The 25,000-nt window shown below is 44.1% G+C and overlaps 1 protein-coding gene across 4 annotated transcripts in view; it reads right to left on the bottom strand.

Moving 5' to 3' along the window:
- Positions 1 to 25,000, bottom strand: part of UGGT1 (UDP-glucose glycoprotein glucosyltransferase 1) — a 173,858-nt gene that overhangs the window by 111,802 nt on the left and 37,056 nt on the right. For all 4 annotated transcript variants that reach the window (XM_059704829.1, XM_059704832.1, XM_059704831.1 and 1 more), the window contains 6 exons: positions 23,775 to 23,949; positions 22,583 to 22,679; positions 21,294 to 21,372; positions 9,674 to 9,774; positions 4,061 to 4,160; positions 2,412 to 2,472 (listed from right to left, as the gene is read on the bottom strand). In XM_059704829.1, the coding sequence (XP_059560812.1) occupies positions 2,412 to 2,472; positions 4,061 to 4,160; positions 9,674 to 9,774; positions 21,294 to 21,372; positions 22,583 to 22,679; positions 23,775 to 23,949 (613 nt within the window). The remainder of the gene's footprint in view (positions 1 to 2,411; positions 2,473 to 4,060; positions 4,161 to 9,673; positions 9,775 to 21,293; positions 21,373 to 22,582; positions 22,680 to 23,774; positions 23,950 to 25,000) is intronic.

Genomic DNA, 25,000 nt, shown 5'->3' with positions numbered 1-25,000 from the left:
ATGGCAAGTAAGATTAAGGGTTGTATCAGTGAAAGATGTTGTATCGATGAAAATTAAATTTTCTTACGCAGGAGAGAAAAACGCACGTCCACTCCCTCCCAGGCAGCAAGCACAGCGCCCTCTGACTATAAGAAGACACAGCTCACATCTATTTGCAGATCTGGATGCTGATAACACAGTTGGCTTTGCTGACTGAAAATCCATCACACTAACATTCCATGCATGTTTTTGTATGTGTTTTATATTTTTGCTTTTTATACTTTAATAAAATATTTTACTCAAAAAAATGAAAAATTCAGGATGTATAACCTTTATTTTCCTGGGGGAAACCTAAAATTAAGGTAATATTTGATGCTGTTATCCTGGAAATTAAAAATTAAGTAAATAAAAACTGTCAAGTTTCTTCAAATTAGCAAATATTTGATATATTTGGTTTACTTATTCCTCAGGTCTATTCAAGTAACTAATCTACATAAAGATTTAGAAAAATCTGGTGTATAGGTAGTAGATTGAACACAAGCATTTTTTCCCTTTTTTGAAACATTCTGGAAATGTCAGTTTTTAAAAAAGGGACTCTCTTAAAGTTATAAATCCACAACAAAAAAGAGAACAGAAAAGAAACTAATTTGGGAAGCTAGAGAGAGGTGTGAGCAGTAGTGTCTAGTCATCCTGAGAAAGCTGAATGCTAGGCTAACAGTGGAAGAGGCAACAGTTACACCAGGAAGTGAGCGCACAAAGAATACATGTGTGAGGGGCAATTATTAGGCTAAAAATGAGTTCTGATTGAAAGCCTTTTGAAGATAGCCCCAGGCTCCCCTAATTTAACACAGCAGGTGAGCGTTGTCATGATTCACTCCAAAAAACTGGAGGCTCATCCTTGGAAAGAATAAGACAGAGAATCTGGAACTACGGGAAATGAAGCACAATTGAGGGTGGAGAGCCCTCACTGAAAACAGTACTGAGTGGAAGTTCCTGACTGTTCTTCTCTACTGGGCCTCTTCCACGTGGGCAGCCAACTTCACCCTCCAGGCAGAAGACTATAGAACATCCTTTTCTTGAGACTCAACAGCTCAAGGGGAGAGGTTGAAAGACACTGTCACTGGGGTTCCCTAGACACTCAAAAAGCCTCACCCTTAGGGCTTCCCATCAGCTTCTGACTGCCTCATTCTTCCTTATCACAGATGCCAGCCATCCTGGAAAGCCTCTAACATTAAAGACAAGAGACCACGACAAATAAACCTTAACCAAGGAGTGGAAAATCCTTCCCAGAAAGTTTAAAAGACAAAATAATTGAAAAATAGAAAAGGCGGTGGTTGTTTTAAATTAGGCCAAGGACGTGCAAAATCTTAAAATATGTAGTTCTAGGAAAACAGAAAATCAAGCCAATGGAGGAGATGCAAATAAATAATTCAAAAACTTTCCCCAAACTAGAGAAAATAATTTTCAGAATTAAAAGGCCTATCAATCACCCAACAGTACAGATTTTTCTAAATGACATGTCATTGTGAAATATCAGATTTTTAGGGTCAAAGAAAAGATCCTAGATGATTCTAGAAAGAAAAGCCAGATCTCAAAGACTTCAGACTTTTCAATAGCCACAATGGAAATCAAAATTAAAAGCAGTAATGCCTTCAAACTTCTAAATGATTTCCAATCTAAAATTCTATACCCAGCCAAACTATCAATAAAAAACAAAAATAGAAAATTGATTTCTCAGAGTCTGAAATTTACCTTGCATGCAACTTTTCTCATGAAGAATGATTTGCTGCACTAAAATAAGAGAATAACCAAAAACAAAGACCTGGAATTCAAGGAACAGCACATCCAACAAAAGAGGTTAAAGGAAGGTCCCCAGGACAAGTGCTATGCACTAGACATGAAAAACAACCTGTCCATAGTGGAGATCAAAAATGGATAAAATCATGACAGAAAAATACAGGGAAAGTGAAGAGATGGGGAAAGTGCCAATATGGAGTCATGGTAGACAAGGGTGGGAGGGGATAGTGAAAGAAAGTTACACCTCATCCTTGTAATAAGAGGTCAATAAATAAGGTCTGAAACTCAAAAATAAAGTACCAATTTAAGCTTGTTACAAGTCTGGAGACAGATATCAAAATAATCAGCTAAGAGTTGGAAGCAGATGTTTCTGGGAAAAGGGACCCACAGGGAGTGAGACATGTTGAGGGGGTCCTATTTTCGTTAATAAACAGGTGGAATCATTTGGTGCTTTAAATTATATTCAACTTTGATTAAAAACTAAAAATATAAAAGATTACAGAAATGTATTAAAACGCCACTATCTTTGATCAAACAAGATTAAAACTATTAATGTCACGGATTTAACTCAGATTTCCTCAACTTTATAACTATAATAAAAAACAGAAAGGCCACTATTTTCCATTGGTTATTACCTTCTGATTCTCTTCCACTTCAGTTCTAAGTTCTGAACTCACAGCAGTTTTTGTTATTGCTCTAAGGAAATAAAACATTAACAGTACTTGGTTTAATATTTATATAAATGCCTTCAACTTCCCTATATTTACATATGAAACAACAAATTGCTTGATAAAATACAAAAACCTAATGGAAAAAATCTTAAACCTTTACAATTGATAAACATATTTCTCCTCTCAGATGTGTACATATTTTTTTCATTATTAAAAGATACAATATCATGGAAAAGTAGCAGTAATGACAGCATTTTAATGCAAGTACAATTATTTCCAAGATCTTAGTTAACTATATGTAACTCCATTCCTGTATATGATCTCTATAGTTAACAGGCTAAGGATAATGTTAAATAAATTAAGGCGACAGACTACTCATCCTATTTAAGCACTTGTGGGTGAAGATGGAATCCTACATGTACATCTTCAATAGTATGCTTGACTAAAGGAGAACATACTATATGATTTATAAGTCCTAAGAAATATTTTCAAGACTAATAAAACATCTCATATCAGAATTCAAATACCTCATTCAGTGACTTAAGAAAAACTGACACTTAAGTCATTAGTTTATAACAATTTGGCTTTTAAAACAATTTTGCCATGCATTTATGAGATGTGGAGGGCTACTATACAATTGAAAGCAATACCGGATGTGGGAACCATGCCACAGTATGCCAGATGCCCAAGGCCACTCTGAGGGTGGGAATCTTAAAAAGAATGTTTAAGGCTAAGATGCTATACCCAGGTGCAAGGATACAGCAATCTAGACTGCATAAGCATGACCTTCTATAACCCAACTGACTGATGTCACTCTTTGGCAGAAAGCCTCTTTTATCTAAGTAGTATTAAAGTATGTTACTGAAGCTACTGGGGCTGTGAGTTCAGATGTGGCTACTATGTGAGGCTGCTGCTGCTATGTGGAACGATGTATTGTTATCTAGCTGGCGTGTGGCTACCTGCTATGCGGATCTTTGCTTAAAGAACAGTTTTATCTAGTGGCTTTGTTAGCTGTGGCACATAGCCACTGTCTTCTACAATGAAGACTCCCTTATCTACCCATGATTTCTCATGGCTTCTTCATCAAATACCCAGGGTCCCAGGAGGTCCAGCCCCTGGCAAAGGGGCTTGGACCCGACACTGGAAAAGCTGCATTCAGAATCTTACTCTGTCACTAGGAACAGTCAGCCTCTATAACTCATTTTCTTCATCAAGATTAAATAAGATGGTATATATGAAACTCTTCAGAAAGAAAAATACTATCATCCGTGTGAGACCCTTGATTGGTTATGTTTGCTTAGGTTAGATTGTTAATTCATCCAATCCTGAAAGGCAGCTATTTCACTGCTGAAGAAAGTTTTATTTACAAAGTTCATACAGCCAGGAAGTGCAGTGCCAGGAATACAACCAATATGGGTTTCTTCAACCAAACAATGCAGTCTTGCCTCTGCTCAGAAAGAGAGCACCACTAGCTGAATGGTGTTGCTAGCAAGAGAACTTTCATTTTCTAAGCATTTACGTATTTTAATTGCTTCAAATTACATATAAATGTGAAGATAATTAGGTATATGTTCAGGAGATGAATGCCTCAAAGCCTGAATCCCCTATATTACCTGGCTTTCGTAGGAAAATTTTGACTAAGATCCTTCATAACAACCAAAGCTAATTCAACAGGAGCAGCCAAGATTCGGGCAGCAGTCTGGAAACTTAGATCTGCAACAATGTAAAATATAATATAAAGTGTATTAATCTAATGCAATGAAAAATAGGAAAGAAAACACATTTATTTCCCACTATTTTCTTGGTAATTAAGAATGCCTTGGAATACAAACATCCATGAGAGTGCCTGCCATTTAACTTCAGATTTTATTGACTTCCTAGATCCCTACGGTATCCTATCTAATAAAAGAGAAACATGGTAATTGGTGTACAACCGCTACCCTTCCCATTGGCTAATCAGGGCGATATGCAAATTAACTGCCAGCCAAGATGGCGGCCGACAGCCAGGCAGCTTGAAACTAACAAGAGGCTTGCTTGCTTCAGTGATGGAGGACTCCAACCTTTCCCGCCTGACGCTGCAGGCCTCTGAGCTGCAACTCTAAGCAACTATGTAACAAATATAGAAGCTAAACAAAACGCCAGAAATCTGCTTTAGTCCGCTGGGCTTCAGCCAGCAGGATTGCAACATTGTAAGAAAAGGCCAGAAACCTACATTCAGCAGCGGAGGCCTAAGAGCTGGAGCCAAGCCTCAAAGCTAAAGCTGACCCAGAATGAAAAAGAAAAAAAGGAGCGGTTGGGAGCTTCAGTCACCCCCAGCCTGAAAACAGCCCTCAGCCCCTCACCCAGACTGGCCAGGCACCCCAGTGGGGACCCCCACCCTGAAGGGTGTGTGACCAGCTGCAAACAGTCATCATCCCCTCACCCAGGTTGGCCAGGCACCCCAGTGGGAACCCCCACCCTGAAGGATGTGTGACCAGATGCAAACAGCCATCATCCCAACACCCAGGCTGGCCAGGCACCCCAGTGGGGACCCCCACCCTGATCCAGGACACGCTTCAGGGCAAACCAGCCGGCACCCACCCGTGCACCAGGCCTCTACCATATATAGTGAAAGGGTAATATGCCTCCCAGCACCGGGATCTGCGGAGCCGCGAGGCCTCCCGGCACCAGGATCAGCGTGACAGGGGGCAGCACCCAAACCCCCTGATCGCCCTGCGGCTCTGTGTGTGACAGGGGGCGGGGCCACAACCTCCCTATCCGCCCTGCTCTGTTCGTGACAGGGGAAGGCGCGCCAACCCCCTGATCAGCCCTGCTCTGTGCCTGATAGGGTGGGGAGCTCGCCAACCCCGATCGCCCTGTGGCTCTGTGTGTGACAGCGTGCGGTGCCCCAACCCCCTGATCGGCCCTGATCTGTGTGTGACAGGGTGCGGCGCCCCAACCCCCTGATTGGCCCTTCTCTGTGTGTGACAGGGTGCAGCGCCCCAACCTCCCCACCCCCACGGGCCCTACTGTGTGTGTGACGGGGTAGAGCCATAACCTCCCCATTGGCCCTGCCCTGAGTGTGAGAGTGGCGGCGCCCCAACCCCCTGATCAGCCCTGCTCTGTGGGTGATAGAGGGCGGCGCCCCAACCCCCTGATGGGCCCTGCTCTGTGAGTGACAGGGGGCAGCGCCCCAACCCCGATTGGCCCTGCTCTGTGCATGACAAGGTACAGAGCCCAAATCCCCCTGATGGGCCCTGCTCTCTGAGTGACAGGGAGGAGCTCCCTAAACCCATGATGTGCCCTGCTCTGTGCGTGACAGGGGACGGTGCCCCAATCCCCCAATCAGCCCTACCCTAAGCGTGACTGAGGGTGGCATCACAACCTCCCGATCCGCCCTGCTCTGTGCATGACAGCGGGCGGCGCCCCAACTCCCCAATCGGCCCTGCTCTGAGCCCGACCAGGGGCTGCACCTAGGGATTGGGCCTGCCCTCTGCCACCCTGGAGCAGGCCTAAGCCAGCAGATCGTTATCTCCCAAGGGGTCCCAGACTGCGAGAGGGCACAGGCCGGGCTGGCTGAGGGACCCCCCCCCCCCGTGCACAAATTTTTGTGCACCGGGCCTCTACTCTATTATAAATGTTTCTTTATCTATCTGCATGAAACAATAGGGCATATACTAATTCACTAAGCAGAAGATAAATCCATCCCAAACACATTTCCTTCTTCTGAATTTACAACAAATCTCAAATCTACACTAATAAAAGAGAAAAATGGTAATTGGCGTACGGCGCTACCCTTTTCATTGGCTAATCAGGGTTATATGCAAATTAACTGCCAACTAAGATGGCAGTTAACTGCCAACAAAGATGGCGGCTAATTTGCATATGTAGGCACAATGCAGGGAGGCAAAAGGGAAAGCAGGAACAAGCCCCCTGCCACTGACAGTGATCGGAAACCCAGGGGGGAGAGCTAAGAGGTGGGGGGCAGGGCAAAGGCGGCCCTAGGGCCGCCTTTGCCCTGCCCCCCAACCATGATCGGAGAATCAGGCGCCTTTGCCGCCCTGGCCAGTGATAGCAGGAAGTAGGGGTGGAGCCAGTGATGGGAGCTGGGCACGGTCGAAGCTGGCAGTCCCGGGAGCTAGGGGTCCCTTGCCTGGGCCTAAAGCGGAGCCCACGATCACGGGGCCGCTGCAGCTGCGGGTCCCCGCTGCCCGAGCCGGACGCCTCAGCCAGAGGCGTCCTGCAGGGGCAGGGGCGGAGCCCGCACAATCGCGGCGCCCCCCGCTGCCACTGCGGGTCCCCGCTGCCCGGGCCGGACGCCTAGGCCAGAGGCGTTAGGCCTGGGCAGGGGCGGAGCCTGCAACCACGGGGAGCTGGGGGTCCCCTGCCCAGGCCTAATGCCTCGGCCAGAGGTGTTAGGGCTGGGCAGGGGCAGAGCGGGAGATCGCGGGGAGCAGGGGCGGAGCCTGCAACCGCGGGGAGCTGGGGGTCCCCTGCCCAGGCCTCACACCTCTGCCGGAGGCCTCAGGCCTGGTCAAGGGGCCGATCCAGTGATTGCTGATTGGAGGGTGATGAGGGTCAACTCCTCTGGCCGAGGCATCAGGCCTGGGCGGGGGGCTGGGGGGCGGAGCCGGGGATTGGGGGGATATGATGGTCCCCTTGCCCAGGCCTGAAGCCTGGGTCAGAGGCATCAGGCTTGGGCGGGGGGTGGAGCAAGCGATCAGAGGGAGATGGGGGTCCCCTGCCCAGGTATGATTCCTGGGCCAGAGGCCTCAGGCCTGGGCGGGGGTCAGAGCCAGTGATCGGGGGGAGATGGGGGTCCCCTGTCCAAGCCTGACACCTCTGGCGGAGGCGTCAGGCCTGGGCAAGGGGCCGATCAGGCGATCGGAGGGTGATGGGGGTCTACGCCTCTGGCCGAGGCATCAGGCCTGGGCAAGGGGCAGAGCCAGCAATCGGAGGGGTCTGGGGGTCCCCTGCCCAGGCCTGACGCCTGGGCCAGAGGCATCAGGCCTGGGCTGGGGGCAGAACCAGTGATGGGGGAAAATGAGGGTCCCCTGCCCAGGCCTGACACCTCTATCAGAGGCGTCAGGCCTGGGCAAGGGGCCGATCCTGTGATTGGAGGGTGATGGGGGTCAATGCCTGAGGGCTCCCAGTATGTGAGAGGGGGCAGGCTGGGCTAAGGGACACTCCCCCACCCACACACACACACCCAGTGCACGAATTTCGTGCACCGGGCCCCTAGATATAACATAAGACTTCAGTAAATTATGTTGGAGAAAAATTAATGAATAGTTTTTTGGACCAGAAAAGTATACATACACTCTCCCATACTGACATACCTCTGACATTTGATAGATATACTATTTAATAAATGTATACACAGAGACCAAGGCAGATATGTTTCTACTAGAGGCCTGATGCACGAAATTCATGCAAGAGTAGAACTTCCTTCCCCCGGCTGCTGGCAATGGCTTCCCTCTGGCATCCAGAACCCAGGCTTCCCTCTGGCCACCAGCAGGCAACCGGGACCAGGGCTTCCCTCACAACCCCAGCTTTGTCCTGAATAATTAGCATATTATACTTTTATTATTATAGACTATAGGTCTGGTGCACAAAATTCATGCACGGGGGGGTGAGGGGGGTCCTTCAACCCGGCCTGCACCCTCTCCAATCTGAAACCCCTTAGGGGATATCTGACTGCCAGTTTAGGCCTGATCTCTGTGGGCCTAAACTGGCAGTCAGACATCCCTCTCGCAATCAAGGATAGCTGGCTCCTAACCATTCACCTGCCTCCCTGCCTGATCGCCCCTAACCCCCTCTGCTTGCCAGCCTCATAGCCCATTAACCACTCCCCTGCCGGTCTGATTGCCCCCAACTGCCCTCCCCTGCTGGCCTGATCATTCCCAACTGCCCTCCCTGTGCCAGCCTGATCACCTGCAACTGCCATGCCCTGCCGGCCTGATCGCCCCCTAACTGTTTGCTTCCCTGTGCCGGCCTGATCGGGCCCCTAATTGCTTGCTCCCCTACCAGCCTGATCGCCCCTAACTGCCTCTGCCTCAGTCCTTGGCACCATGGCTTTGTTTGGAAGGAAGTTGGACATCTGGGAAATGTCTGGTCAATATGGTCTAATTAGCATATTACTCTTTTATTAGTATAGACTAGTGGCCTGGTTCACAAAATTTGTGGACATTAAAAGGTAATTAATTAGAGGAAATATTTTAATATTGCTATTTGCCTTTCTCTATAATAGAAGTGTCAGAGATGAAAGAAAATTAGTAAAATGTATATGAAAATCTTCCTCCTGTCGGAGTCTGGGACACGCCACGGGACCCAGAGTCAAGTCCCCGCCCACCTGCGTGCACCTAAAAATCACGCGAGACCCAGACCCAGTTGGCCCCAACCCCATTGGGCGAGATCCAGACCCGGCCAGACCCACCTCCATCAAGCCCGACCAGGCAGGGGGCACAGCCACAGGTCCCTCATCAAACCCTGCAGAGCAGGGGGGGGTGAGGCCTGAGGTACCCTATCAATAACTGCCAGGTGGGGGGCGTGGTCTTAAGTACCCTGTCAAGCCCTACCAGGTTGGGGGTGCAGCTTCAGGTCCCCCACCCTGGCCCGGCACTACGCAGCCTCAGGTTCCTGCCTCCGCTGTGGGCGCAGCCATCTTGTGTTACAGGAACCTTGCCTCCGCTATGGGTGCAGCCATCTTGTAATGGCATGATGGAGTGAGGGTCAATTTCCATATAATTCTTTATTATATAGGATACTACAAACTATGCATCTGGTCACACAACGAAAGATCTGGCACTCATTTACATACATTACTTCTGAATAACGTTATCTGTCTACAAAAGGACTGTCTTGTCTGATTAATCATAATTAATGACTATCTTTAAAATAAGTGGTACCTTTACAATCATATGAATCAATACAATTGCATTCAAATTCTGCCTTTTTGTAGTATCACAAAATAGAGTCAAAAAGTAGGCCTGCCGAAACCGGTTTGGCTCAGTGGATAGAGCGTTGGCCTGCGGACTGAAAGGTCGCAGGTTCGATTCCGGTCAAGGGCATGTACCTGGGCTGCAGTCACATCCCCAGTAGGAGATGTGCAGGAGGCGGCTGATCGATGTTTCTCTCCCATCAATGTTTCTAACTCTCTATCTCACTCCCTTCCTCTCGGTAAAAAATCAATAAAATATATTTAAAAAAAAAAAAAGTAGGCCAGTGATTGTGTATGTTTTTATTACCTTGCAATTGCCAAACTTTTAAAGGTGCCATTTCATTGGTGCTCTCCACAAGATGCTTTCTAAGTTCTTTCAACTGTCCCTTCAGGTCAGGGTGCAGGTCTCTGAAAGAAACATAAAATCAGTCCTTGTCATGTGTCTTCTCTTTCTCAAAGCACACTCAAAGGTTGGCAGTGGATGGAGAACCTACAGAACCTGGCAATAGAACCAGGCAAGAGAACCCAATCATGCTGATCAACTGAATGCTGCCTCTGTGTCATTCCTTCTTCGCCGACTCCATCCACACCTTTGGGAAACCCTGGACTTGCTGGGGTTGGACCCCAGCATCTGGCGCCCAAACAGGGACCCCTAGGTAAGCCCCACTCTCGGGATGGATAGGACTCCACCTTAGGAAGAGGGTGGATAGTCTTCGCCGACTCCGTCCACACCTTTGGGAACCCCTGGAACAGGATTCCCCTGGGTAAGCCCCCCCCCATTGAGAACCCCCACACTTGGGACGGATAGGACTCCACCAGGGTACTACAGACCCCCCTATAGAGGATAAGTAGGGTAAGAAGGCGGATAGTACAGAACTTAGATTGAGAAGATGTGCCATACTGAGTCCAAAGAAAGAAGACTCTGTATTGATTCTTAGATTGAGAAGATGTGCCATACTGAGTCCAAAGAAAGAAGACTCTGTATTGGTCTTTAGATTAAGAAGATGTGCCATACTGAGTCTAAAGAAATAAGACTCTGTATTGATCTTTTAACACATATGCTTGCTAGCAGAGGAATTAAGGTTACTCCCAGTCAGACAGAACGTTTTATACAAGAAGTATGTCCATGCTTTTCTGAGGAAGGAAAGGTAAATGTAAAGGCATGGGAGGAGGTAGGCCCAAGGAGCCTTATCCTTAACCCCACTGCAGCCTTTCCACCCCGGGAAAGTGCAGGATTGGCAAGCTCTCCCTTGGGTGATAGATCAGGACTCAGGTAATAGCGGAAAGCGCCAATCCTACTCTTAAAATGGATACAAGAGAGCATTTGGGGTTTTTCTTTTTAATGCCTGCTTCTAAAAAATAAAAAAGGGGGAATTTGCCGGGAGCCGGTCCATCCTTGCTGTTTCAAGGGACCTGGCATATATGGCATACTATTCTTAATATGTTTGCTCACCTTCTTGGCACTATGTGTTTTAACCAAGGTCACCTCTTTGAGAAAGGTTGTTTCCCCAGGTAGGGATTTTCCCCTGAAGTTAGGGAGGGAATAAAACCCCTTAACTAAGTGCCAGGCGGGTAATTAATCACTTTAAGTACGAACAATCATGCTTAAGCTACATAATCTTTACTCCCTGGAATGGAGATAAGAAACGCCCTAACCTTTGGAATAGAGATTGATAGGATCGGAATACAGATGTAACAAGACAACAGGGCACAGAACCTAGACACAGAACCTACACAGAACCTAGAGACAGAAGAACTTCGCTGGAGAGAACATGGCAAAAGATCCTGGACAGATACTGGAGACAGAACCTAGAGACAGAACCTAGAGACAGAACATGGCAAAAGATCCTGGACAGAAACTGGCCACAGAACCTAGAGACAGAACCTAGCGAGAGAACATGGCAAAAGATCCTGGACAGAAACTGGCCACAGAACCTAGAGACAAAACCTAGCGAGAGAACCTGGCTGAAGAACCTAGAGACAGAACCTGGCTACAGAACCTGGCTGGAGAACCTGGCTGGAGAACCTAGCAAGAGAACATGGACACAGAACCTGGCTGGAGATCCTAACCAGAACTTCGCTGGAGATCCTAAACAGAACTTCGCTGGAGATCCTGAACAGAACTTGGCTGGAGATCCTGGCTAGAGATCCTGGCTAGGCTGCTGATCAACTGAACGCTGTCTCCGTGTCATTCCTTCTTCGCCGACTCCGTCCACACCTTTGGGGACCCCTGGATCTGCTGGGGTTGGACCCCGGCAGGCTCCACTTTTATTTCATTGATTTTCACCTTGTTTCTCTTTGCTTAAGTGAAAGCACATGTATGTTGGAGGTGGGGGACTTGATAAATAATTCTTTGGTACAGAAAAGCAAGTATGATAGCAACAATCAATTTTAGGCGGTAAGTACAATACATGGGTATGTTATACTATTTCCCATACTTTTGTGAGTCTATAATTTCTCAAAATAAAACTGAATCTATATTGCTACTAATCCCCAAATGAGTTTCTTTCCACAAATGCTCATAAATCCTTTGGTCACATGAATACAATGCAAGCTAACAAAGATTATTGGGTTCTGTTTAGTTTTCTCTTGAATGATAGTACATTCTTTTAAAGCTAGTACAACAAAAGATAGAAGCAGAGATATATCATTTAGACAGACAGACAAATGGCTGATAGAGTCCTTCTGCTCTTTTAAATGCTAGAAACTCAAAATTTCTTGTTTGTAATTTTTAACTTTTTTCAACCAGTTTACATTCAATATTATTCTACACCAGTTTCAGATGTAGAGCATAAACATTTTTTAAATACAACATGCATAAAGTTAAATATTTACTCACACCTTTTACCTTCCAAAGAATCCACTTCTAATCAGTCATTATAAACTTTTTCATGATAAAAATATCAAAAAATGGTCTAATTGTTGTAGATAGCTAAATAACTATTCTGAATGTCCAAAAAGAAAAAATGTATTCAATACTCAAAAAAATACATTGTGCTGTAAATACATGAAATCATAATGCTATTCAAAAACAAACATAGTGTGCCTGGTATGACTCAGTGCATTAAGTGCCATGTCAGTCACCGGTGACTGATACTATACTTTCTGTCTGGACCGGTCAGTCACTGGTGCTGCCAGCATATCAGTGAAATCGGATAGCGGGCTAAGCGGAAAGGAAGACAAACCAGGATTGGCGCTTAACGTGTTAAAGCAGAAACAAATGACACAGAGACTAAAAAGACAACACAAAAAGCTGTTGAATGAAACCAAGAGCTGGTTCTTTGAAAGGATAAACAATATTGATGAACTGTTAGCAAGACTTATCAGGAAAAAACAGAGAGGAATCAAATAAAATCAGAAACAAAAATTGAGAAGTAACCATTGACACCACAGAAAATACTACGAACAACTGTATGACACCAACATGAACAATGTGTATGAAATGGACAAATTCCTAGAAAAATACAACCTCCCAAAACTGAATCAAAAAGAATCAGAAAACCTGAATAGGCCAGTAACGACAGATGAAATAGAAGCAGTAATAAAAAAATAAAAAAAAACTGCCAGCAAACAAAAGCCTGGCTCCAGGTGGCTTCATAGGGGAGTTTTACCAAACATTCAAAGAACTAACACCTATACTCCTCAAACTATTTCAGAAAATTGAAGAGGAAGGACACTTCCAAACTCTTTTTATGAGGCCAGTATTAGCCTAATTCCAAAATCAGATAAAGACACTATAAAGAAAGAGATTTGAAAAAGACAAAACGGACATCATCCAGAACCACAGGAAGGCTGGCTGAGTGGAAATTCTACAACTAGAAGGAAAGACAAAAGCACACTGAGACTCGAAGGAGGTGTGGAAGTAAAGTGCAGAGGTACGGAGGCGCACGTGGAAAGGTCTGGCAGCTGAGGACGCGACTGTCTTTTTCAATCGGGAGGGGGTCTCAAGCTCCCGACTGCTCTGAACTCCAGTTCCGGGAGAGGCTCTGGAGACCCAGACTCACACGGGGAGACACTGGATTCTCTGGCATCGGTCAGAACTCGAGGGAGGTTTTCTCTCAAAGGTGCTTGCAGCGATTACCGGAACGCTAAGAAGCGGGGCCTCTTAGGGCAGGACTAAGGAGCAGACAGAGCTCTGCCCTGTTGATCCCCTGAGACCCCGCCCCACCCAAGCTGTGCCCAGAGGGTTTTGCATATGAAAGGCCTGGCCCTTTGCAATCTGAAAATTACCTGACACACTGCAGCTGGATCAGAGAGACCCAGAACTTCCAAAAGAAGGTCCAAGGCCCCACAGCAGCTTGCACTGCTTCACAGCTGGGCTCCTGCTGGGTAGCCTCAGGCAGAAGGTAAATTAGCACCTCCGTAGAGATCCAAGAGCCAGTGCATGCAATGCTCAGAGTGGGAGCATCCAGATTACAACTCCTCAGATGCATAAGGGACACACTCAGTGAGCACCAAAGCCCCACTGAAGCAAGTCTTGCCCCGGAGGGGTGTCTCCAGCACAGAAGTTCTCCCACTGCAGACACAGCTCATTCTCACAGCCAATTGGCCTGGAGATCAATTCCTCCCAGTGATACCTACAACAATCAAGGCTTAACTACAACAAGACTATGCACAAAGCCCACAAAGGGGTGCAAAAGTGTGTCCACCTCAGGTAATTGGGGAGGCTGAGTCACTGGACCCTATAGGACACCTAGCACACAAAGCCACTCTACCAACACAGGGAAGCATAAAAAATGCGGAGACAAAGAAACAGCTCACAAATGACAGAAATGGAGGAAAGCAAACTACTGGATATAGAGTTCAAAAGCACTGTTATAAGGTTTTTCAAGAATTTTCTAGAAACTGCCGATAAATTTAGTGAGGCCCTCAAGAAATCTAGTGAGACACTCGAGGATATGAAAAAGGACCAATCAGAAATTAAGCATACACTGACTAAAATAAAGGATATTATACAGAGTTCCAACAGCAGACTAGAGGATTGCAAGAATCAAGTCAGAGATTTGAAATACAAAGAAGCAAAAAACACCCAACAGGAAAAGCAAAAAGAAAAAAGAATCCAAAAATATGAAGATAGTGTAAGGAGCCTCTGGGACAACTTCAAGCGTACCAACATCCGAATTATAGGGGTGCCAGAAGAAGAGAGACAGCAAGATATTGAAAACCTATTTGAAGAAACAATGACAGAATACTTCCCCTACCTGGTGAAAGAAATAAGACTTACAAGTCCAGGAAGAGCAGAGAACCCCAAACAAAAGGAATCCAAAGAGGACCACACCAAGACACATCATAATTAAAATTCAAGGGCAAAAGACAGAGAGAGAATCTTAAAAGCAGCAAGAGAAAAACAGTCAGTTACCTACAAGGGAGTACCCATACGACTGTCAGCTGATTTCTCAAAAGAAACTTTGCAGGCCAGAAGGGAGTGGCAAGAAATATTCAAAATAATGAATAACCAAGAACCTACAACCAAGATTAGTCTATCCAGCAAAGCTACCATTCAGAATTGAAGGTCAGATAAAGAGCTTCACAGATAAGGAAAAGCTAAAGGAGTTCATCACCACCAAAACAGTATTATATGAAATGCTGAAAGGTATCCCTAAGAAGAGGAAGAAGAAGAAAAAGGTCAAGATACAAATTATGAACAACAAATACACATCTAACAACAAGTAAATCTAAAAATCAAGTGAATAAATAATCTGATGAACAGAATAAACTGGTGAATATAATAGAATCAGGGACATAGAAAGGGCGTGGACTGACTATTCTCGGGGAGGAAAGTGGTGTGGGGGGTGCGGGAAGAGACTGGACAAAAATCGTACACCTATGGATGAGGACAGTGGGGGGGGGGGGAAGGGAGGAGGGTGGGGTGGGAACTGGGTGGAGGGGAGCTATGGGGGGGAAAAAGAGGAACAACTGTAATAACCTGAACAATAAAGATTTAATTAAAAAAAAACAAAAAAAAAAACAATTGAGCACCCTAGCGGGTTTGGCTGAGTCAATGGAGCGTTGGCCTGCAGACTGAAGGGTCCTAGATTGGATTCCGGTCAAGGGTACATGCCTGGGTTGCTGGCTCGATCCCCAGTAGGGAGCATGCAGCAAACAGCTGGTCAATGATTCTCCCTCATCATTGATGTTTCTATCTCTGTCTCCCTTTCCTTCCCTCTCTGAAATCAATAAGGGAAGGAGGGAGGGAGGGAGGGAGGGAGGGAAGGAAGGAAGGAAGGAAGGAAAACAGACAGATTTACAGGCCAGTATCCCTGATGAACATAGATGCTAAAATCCTCAACAGAATATTAGCAAATCACATCCAGCAATATATTAAAAAGATTACACCCATGACCAAGTGGGATTTATTCCAGGGATGGAAGGCTAGTACAATATTAGCAAATAATAAACGTGATACATCACATAAACAAATTAAAAGACAAAAGTAACACGATCAGCCCTAACCGTTTTGGCTCAGTGGATAGAGTGTCGGCCTGCGTACTGAAGGGTCCCAGGTTTGATTCTGGCCAAGGGCATATACCTTGGTTGCAGGCACATCCCCAGTAGGGGGTGTGCAGGAGGTAGCTGATCGATGTTTCTCTCTCATTGATATTTCTAACTCTCTATCCTTCTCCCTCCTCTCTGTAAAAAATCAATAAAATAAATTTTAAAAAAATAATAATAAAACAACACGATCATATCAACAGACACAGAAAAAGCATTCGACAAAATCCAGCACCCATTTTTTATTAAAACTCTCAGCAAAATGGGAATAGAGGGAGCATATCTCAAAATGATAAAGGCCATATATGACAAACCTATAGCCAACATCACTCAATGGGCAAAAACTAAAACATTTCCCCTAAGAACAGGAACAAGACAAGGATGTCGGTTTTCACCACTCTTATTCAACATTAGAGGCCCGATGCATGAAATTTGTGCAAGAGCAGCCCAAGCTGGCTCGGCCCTCGCAGCCCTGGCTGCCTTGGCCCTCACAGCCCCGGCTTAGTTCGGAAGGTTGTCCAGACGGTCGTTCCGCTTTTCAGTCGATTTGCATATTATGCTTTTACTATTATAGATAGCATTGGAAGTCCTAGCCGCAGCAATCGGACAAGAAGAAATAAAAGGCATCCAAATTGGAAAGGAGGAAATAAAACTCTCATTATTGGCAGATGACATGATATTATACATAGCAAGCCTTAAAGACTCCAACAAAAAACTACTAGACTTAATAAATGAATTTGGCAATGTAGCAGGCTACAAAATCAACACCCAAAAATCGATGAGGCCAGTAATGAATTCTCAGAAAAATAAACGAAACAAAAAACCCATTTACCATTGCAACAAAAATAATTAAGATACTTTGGAATAAACTTAACCAAGGAGGTAAGACTTTTATTTAGAAAACTACAGGACGTTGAAAAAAGAGACAGAAGAAGATATGAACAAGTGAAAGAATATATTGTGTTCATGGACTGGTAGGATCAGCATCATTAAAATGTCCATACTACCCAAGGCAATCTACAGATTTAATGCAATCCCTATTAAAATACCAACAGCATCCGGCTGGTGTGGCTCAGTGATTGAGCATCAACCTAAGAACCAAGAAGTTACAGTTCGATTCCCAGTGAGGACACATGCCCAGGTTGCGGGCTCCAACCCCAGTGTGGGGTGTATAGGAGGCAGCCAATCAATGATTCTCTCTCATCATTGATGTTTCTGTCTCTCTTTCTTTCTACCTTCCTTTCTAAAATAAATAAAATATATATTTTTTTAAATTAAAAAAGATAAAATACCAACAGCATATTTCACAGATCTGAAACAAATGCTCCAGTAATTTATAGGAAACAAAAAAGAACCTGAATACCTGCAGCAATCTTGAGAAAGAAGAACAAAGTAGGAGGGATTTTCAATATCAGCTTACAAGATATACTACAGAGCCACTGTAATCAAAACAGCATGGTACTGGCATAAGAACATGCATATAGATCAATGGAGCATAGCAGAGACCCCAGAAATCAATCCAGGCAATTATGCTCAATTAATATTGGACAAAGGAGGCAAGAACATATGATGGAGTCGAGGCAGTCTCTTCAATAAATGATGCTGGGAAAATTGGATAGATATATGCAATAAAATGAAACTAGACCACCAACTTACACCATACACAAGAATAAACTCAAAATGGATAAAAGACCTAAATGCAAGTTGGGAAACCATAAAAATCCTAGAAAAAACCTTAGACATCAAAATCTCAGACAGCTCTCATAGCAATATGTTTATGGATACATCTCCTAGGACAAAGAAAACTAAGTAGAAAATAAACAAATGCGACATAAAAAGCTTCTTTACAGCAAAAGAAATCATCAACAAATCGAAAACGGAGCCCACTGCATGGGAGAACATATTTGGCAATGATACATCTGATAAAGGGTTAATATCCAAACTATATAAGCAACTCATATAACTTAACAAAAGGAAGACAGACAATCCAATTTAAAAATGGGCAAAGGACGTAAATTGACATTTCTTCAAAAAGGACATACAGATGGCCAAGAGACAGATAAAAAAATGTTCAGCCAGAACCAGTTTGGCTCAGTGGATAGAGCGTCGGCCTGCGGACTCAGGGGTCCCGGGTTAGATTCTGATCAAGGGCATGTACCTTGGTTGCGGGCACATCCCCAGTGGGGGGCGTGCAGGAGGCAGCTGATCAATGTTTCTCTCTCACTGATGTTTCTGGCTCTCTATCCTTCTCCCTTCCTCTCTGTAAAAAATCAATAAAATATATTTTAAAAAAAAAAGTTCAAAGTCACTGATCATCTGAGAGATGCAAATCAAAATGACATTGAGGTATCACCTCACACCTGTCAGAATGGCTACCATCAACAAATCAACAAATGACAAGAGCTGGTGAGGATGTGGAGAAAAGGGAACCCTAGTACACTGCCAGTAGGAATGCAGACTGGTGCAGCCATTATGGAAAATAGTACGAAGTTTCCTCAAAATATTAAAAATAGAACTGCCATTTGACCCAGTGATCCCACTTGAAGGAAAATAACCTAAGAAACCCAAAATAACAATCAGAAAGAACGTATACATTTCTATGCTCATAGCAGCACAATTTATAATAGCTAAGATCTGGAAACAGCCCAAGTGCCCATCAGTATATGAGTGGATAAAAAAGCTGTGGTACATTTACACCATGGAGTACTATGGTAAAAAAGAAGAATCTCTTACCCTTCGAGACAGCACGGAGCAACCCTAGAGAGTATCATGCTAAGTAAAATAAGTCAGTCTGAGAAAGACAAGTATCACACGATCTCACTTATATGTGGAATCTAAGTAACAAAATAAACTGATGAACAGAGTGGATCCAGGGACGTGGAAGCATGGAACACAGTGTGGAATCTTGGAGGGAAGGCGGGGGAGGGTAGGTTGGTGAGGGGTAATCCACCAAAGACCTTGTATGCACATATGCATAATCCATGGCTGCAGACAGTGAGGTGGTGAGGGCCTGGGGCAGGGGGTGGGGCGAGCTGGAGGGAGTTGACGCAGGTGAAAGGGGGACATATGTAAGACTTTCAACGACGAAGAATTATTTTTTTAACAATTTATCAGCAAAAAAAAAATAATCCTATCTAATAAAAGAGAAACATGGTAATTAGCGTACAACCGCTACACTTCCCATTGGCTAATCAGGGCAATATGCAAATTAACTGCCAGCCAAGATGGCGGCCGGCAGCCAGGCAGCTGGAAGCGAACATGAGGCTTGCTTGCTTCAGTGATGGAGGACTCCAACATTTCCCGCCTGCCTTGCCGGCCTCTGAGCTTGCAGTTTAAAAAACATTGTAACAAATATAGAAGCTAAACAAAACCCCAGAAACCTGCTTTCAGCCAGCCAAGATCTCAGAGCTGGAGTTATACATTGTTTCGATTATAGAACCCAAACAAACCAGATACCTGCTTTCAGCAGCAGAGGCCTCACAGCTGGAGCCAGAGCTAAAGCTGGCCCAGAATTTAAAAAAAAAAGAAAAAAAGGAGCAGTTGGGAGCTTCAGTCACCCGCCAGCCTGAAAACAGCCGCCAGCCCCTCACCCAGACTGGCCAGGCACCCCAGTGGGGACCCCCACCCTGAAGGGTGTGTGACCAGCTGCAAACAGCCATCATCCCCTCACCCAGGCTGGCCAGGCACCCCAGTGGGGACCCCCACCCTGATCCAGGACACCCTTCAGGGCAAACCAGCCAGCCCCACCCATGCACCAGGACTCTATCCTATATAGTAAAAGGGTTATATGCCTCCCAGCACCGGGATCAGCGGAGCCAAGAGGCCTCCCGGCACCGGGATCAGCGTGATAGGGGACAGTGCCCAAATTCCCTGATCACCCTGTGGCTCTGTGTGTGACAGGGGGCAGGGCCACAACCTCCCTATCTGCCCTGCTCTGTTTGTGACAGGGGAAGGCGCCCAACCCCCTGATCAGCCCTGCTCTGTGCCTGATGGGGGGAGCTCCCCAACCCCCTGATCGCCCTGTGGCTCTGTGTGTGAGAGGGTGTGGCGCCTCAACCCCCTGATCGGCCCTGCTCTGTGTGTGACAGTGTGCGGCACTCCAACATCCCCCACCGCCACGGGCCCTGCTCTGTGTGTGACGGGGTAGAGCCATAACCTCCCCATCGGCCCTGCCCTGAGTGTGAGAGTGGCGGCGCCCCAACCCCCTGATCGGCCCTGCTCTGTAGGTGATAGAGGGAGGCGCCCCAACCCCCTGATCTGCCCTGCCCTGAGTGTGACAGGGGGCAGTGCCCCAACTCCCCTATCGGCCCTACTCTGTGAGTGACAGGGGGGAGCTCCTCAATCCCCTGATCGGCCCTGCTCTGTGCATGACAGGGGGGAGCTCCCCAAACCCCTGATTGACCCTGCTCTGTGCTTGACAGGGTATGGAGCCCCAACCCCCCTGATGGGCCCTGCTCTGTGAGTGACAGGGGGCAGCGCTCCAACCCCCTGATTGGCCCTGCTCTGTGTGTGAAAGGGGGTGGCGCCACAACCTCCCCATCGACCCTGCCTTGAGTGTGACAGGGGGCGGTGCCCCAACCCCCCCAATCGGCCCTACCCTGAGTGTAACTGAGGGTGGCATCACAACCTCCCAATCTGCCCTGCTCTGTGCATGACAGGGGAAGGTGCCCCAACTCCCCAATTGGCCCTGCTCTGAGCCCGACCAGGGGCTGCACCTAGGGACTGGGCCTGCCCTCTGCCACCCGGGAGCAGGCCTAAGCCAGCAGGTCGTTATCTCCCGAGGGGTCCCAGACTGCGAGAGGGCACAGGCTGGGCTGAGGAACCCTCCCTCCCCCCACCAAGTGCACAAATTTTTGGGCACCGGGCCTCTAGTAAAATGAATAAAAAAAGAGCTAAGAAGACTGTTTTCAGCTATAAAATCCTTTGATACTTCATAGGATGGCTATGAAATTTTCTTCAAAAGAAAACCATATTCTATTCTCTTTCACATAGAGCAAATACTAATGTATTTTGACTGAACATGTATAAAATCTACTACACATCCTGCTACACCTCTTTTGCATTTTTTGTAGACTACATTTAGCATGAGTAAATAGCTATTACCTCGCTAACTTAAAATACATTTTAATTTCTTGGGAAAATATTGACTGAAACAATTATATTTCTCCTACTATGTGAATAAAAAAATGACACGCAATTTTATGCCATCGATTACAAAGCCCAGAAAAGGAACTCAATGTAAGTCATATGTGCTCAGAAGGACTAGAGATCATAAACTGTCCTATAATTATGGTCATCTCTTCCTATGAGATGACACATATAAAATACTGTTGGGAGATCTGTAACTCAGACAGCAATATGGAAGATGGTGTAAAGTGTGAGGAAGCCTGGAGGTTTAAATAGAGTAAGACCATTTCCCAAAAGAATATACATACCTTAATTTTCCAAAGAGAAATCCTTGAACTTCATCAATAGGATCATTTTCACCAATCACTGTGGTGTTTACTTCAGTTCCTGTAAAGGCACAGCAAAGTCATGTCTAATCACTCAGATTAGAAATAAAAATACTATAACCTCATACGTCTGAGTAATATAAAAAAAAATCAGAACACCCAATATTATGATACCATTTAAAATGTTCATACCTAATTTTGCAATGGTAACAAACAAACAGAGAAAATTAATGTGTTTTTAATATGGCCTATGCTCCTGGATAAAGTACGAATATATTTTTTTCCTTAAAATTTGGAAAATTACATATTAAAATTTTCTAAATTAATACCTTTAAAATTACAAACAATGGAATTTTCAATATCAAAATTCTAAAGAATATGCAACCAGCAACTTAACCCTAAATAGATTATTGAGAACAGAATGATGAGTTACTAGGCTATCTTCCATGTACCAAGCCAATCCTTTTTATCTTTAAAATGAGCTCAAAAGAAATAGAGAACCACAATCAACTTAATAACTAAACATTTAAAAAAAAAGTTTAAAGGTTAAAACAAAAGAAATAAAGAAGACTGTACATAAAACTTGTGGTTGAGTCCAGCCAGTATGGCTGAGCATTGACCTATAAACCAGGAGGTCACAGTTCGAATCCTGGTCAGGACAAACGCCCAGGTTGTGGGCTCAATCCCCAGTAGGGGGCATACAAGAGGCAGCCAAGCAATGATTCTCTCATCATTGATGTTTCCAACTCTCCTTCTCCCTTCCTCTCTGAAATAAATAGAAACATATTTGAAAAAATAAAAATAAAACTTGTGGTTGAAATAATAAATTAAAAACTCTAGAGTATGACAAGAAGTATCCATAGTAAACTGTTCCAAGTACCGAAAATAATATAAACCATTAAAACGTTTGTTAATTATAGGAGAATTTAAGATTTCACATTGGGCCACAAATTAATGGCTATTTGTGAACTGCGTATCATCAATAACAATAGCTAGTACTTATTGAATATTTTTGTGCAAAGAACTGTGTTAATTTCTTACTTATACATCTTATTTTCTCCACACAAATACTTTAAGAAGCATATATCATTATCTATACACAGGAAAAAATTAGGAGATAGGAATTTGCTTAATATCACCCAACTCACATGGGACAGAAGACTCAGGTTCATCATATTCCTAAATCTATTCTTTATCATTAGGAAAAAAGGTTCTCCTTTAACTCACTATTTTTAAAAAAGAAAACACATTGGTCTAATTTACAAATTCACCTTTCACCTGGGTATCATCCTTGGCCTTGTACTCGGTGCTCTTAATGGCCAGCTCCACGCCGTAGCCGGAGAGATACACAGGCTCTCTCCTGGGGCGCTGCAAGTAGAGCAAGAATTCCACCATCACCACTGAGCTCTTCACATGTCACAATGTACAGAACGTGACTGTGTCCATGCCGTGTAGCTAACACCTCGGGTTATGCACTCAGAATACACTGAAACTGCAAAGGAAATCCTAGCCTCCTTCAGGATCATATCCTGCCACAGGTATGAAAATGGGGACTCCAAGGAGGAAGCCAAACCAGGGAAGGGAACAGTCGAAAAGGCAAGGAAAAGGACCCAAGCCATGTGAAGAAATGGAGAAAGGGGAGGAGTTTCACAACCTGGGCAGCAGGGCTGGGAACAGTGAGGGAGACTTCCGCCCAGCAGTGCAGTGTTGGGGCCGTGTGTACATGGAGGCACGTTTACATTGATGGAATTCAAATGTCTTCAGTCAGGGTTTGGGCTGACCCAGTGTCACAGGCTTACCACCACCCTGAATAAGGATGGGCCTTTAGACATTTTAATCTTTAAGACCAGCAACAGAGTATGGGGGCAGAGGGAAGGAGGGCAGTTGTCAAAAATTAAATATTAATTTGAATGTTTCTGCTCATACAAATTTTCACTTAAAATTTTTATTTTACTTGCATGGACTTAGCATCCAATATTTATTGAGTTTATTAGAACATAGAAACTTTAAGGCTACCAATCTGTACGCATAAATAATTTAAAGCTAAATGCTATACAAGGATTCGAAACCTTCATTTTCAATCGATTCTGCCTGGTTTTTACCTCCAGAAATCCTTCCTTTTCCATCTTATGAAAAGATTTTTTAAAAAAGGAGTTTAGAAAGGAAATTAATTAAAAAATTAGTTCCATACTATGCGAGCATATTAAATCTGGGCCAAATTAAATATAATTTATGTGGTTCATTTTGAAATAGAATATGAAATTTATTACGCTATTTTTAAGCATAACTGTTTTAAACTTTAGAAAAGTAAGCAAATCTCTTATGTGCAAAAAGCATTTTATGAAAGGACTTAATTTTTCAAAAAAGTAAAATTTTATAAACGGAAAAATTATTAGCTTATGTGATAAAATCATGCGGGGCAAATTAATATTTAAAAGAGTTGTAAAGTAAGTCAATACTTACAGATACATAATGTCTGAATATGTAATTGATTTTTCCTGCATTGCTTTTTGATACAAGTTGGCGGTGGAAATTATAAAACGCCTCATCACCAATCTCAGAGTAGAAAATCACCACTGGACTCTCAGGACTGGATGAGGGGTATCTGTGATCACCTTTGAACAATAAGGGCTTGGGTCTGAAAATAAATAGCAAAAGATTAAAATTATAAACTTTAAAAAGTTTTGAAAGAAAATATAGCTGCAACAATAATTTAAGTAAAGATTGTGAGCATCTTAATATAAAAGTATCAAAATGTTAAATAGTTTTCAGGAAGAATACTGTCAGACACGAGTCTTACTTCATCATCATTAAAAATAATAATAGTACATTACATAAAATATTAGCTATAAAATGCAGACTTTGATTAGTAATTGTTACCAATTCCTAGAAAAGGGGGGAAAGCCAGAAGATATATATATCTAGATCTCATAGTACTAAAACTTTAATAAATGACTCTAGACCTGACCGGTTTGGCTCAGTGGAGAGAGCATCGGCCTGCGGACTCAAGGGTCCCAGGTTCGATTCCGGTCAAGGGCATGTACCTTGGTTGCGGGCACATCCCCAGTAGGGGGTGTGCAGGAGGCAGCTGATCGATGTTTCTCTCTCATCGATGTTTCTAACTCTCTATCCCTCTCCCTTCCTCTCTATAAAAAAAAAAAAAAAAATCAGTAAAATATATTTTTAAAATAATAAATAAATAAATGACTCTACCATAAATAGAATATAGTTATCCTTTTATCTGAAAACGTAAGTACAAATAAGGCAAAAAAGCAGAGGAAAGCTTCAAGCATATAACTTGCCAATTAGAGCATCTCCTTCCTCTATCATCTTCACTATGATCTTCCTAACTTATGTTTTCCTTAAATTTTAAAACTTACCCTCCAAAAACACTTGTTTAAAAATAACATCAGGACACCAATAGATATTACTGCATAGACTTTATGACCTACCAATTTCTCTTAATGAGATACACTTACGTGTACTAAAGAAAGATGACTCCAGTAAAAACAAACCTACCTCCTGTACAAATGCATAACCACAGAAAAAAGTCTAAAAGGATACAAGCCAAACCATTAAAAATAGTTACCACCTCTCAAAAGAGGATACACTGTCACTCTTTTCCTTACAAAGTATGCAGTATTGTTATAACAAATTAAAAAAAAGTTAATCTGTTTTGTTTTCCCCAA

This window comes from Myotis daubentonii, chromosome 7, assembly GCF_963259705.1.
Source record: "Myotis daubentonii chromosome 7, mMyoDau2.1, whole genome shotgun sequence".
Taxonomy (NCBI): Eukaryota; Metazoa; Chordata; class Mammalia; order Chiroptera; family Vespertilionidae; genus Myotis; species Myotis daubentonii.
Note: the sequence above shows the minus strand (reverse complement) of the source record. Positions and strands in the feature narration are given on the sequence as shown.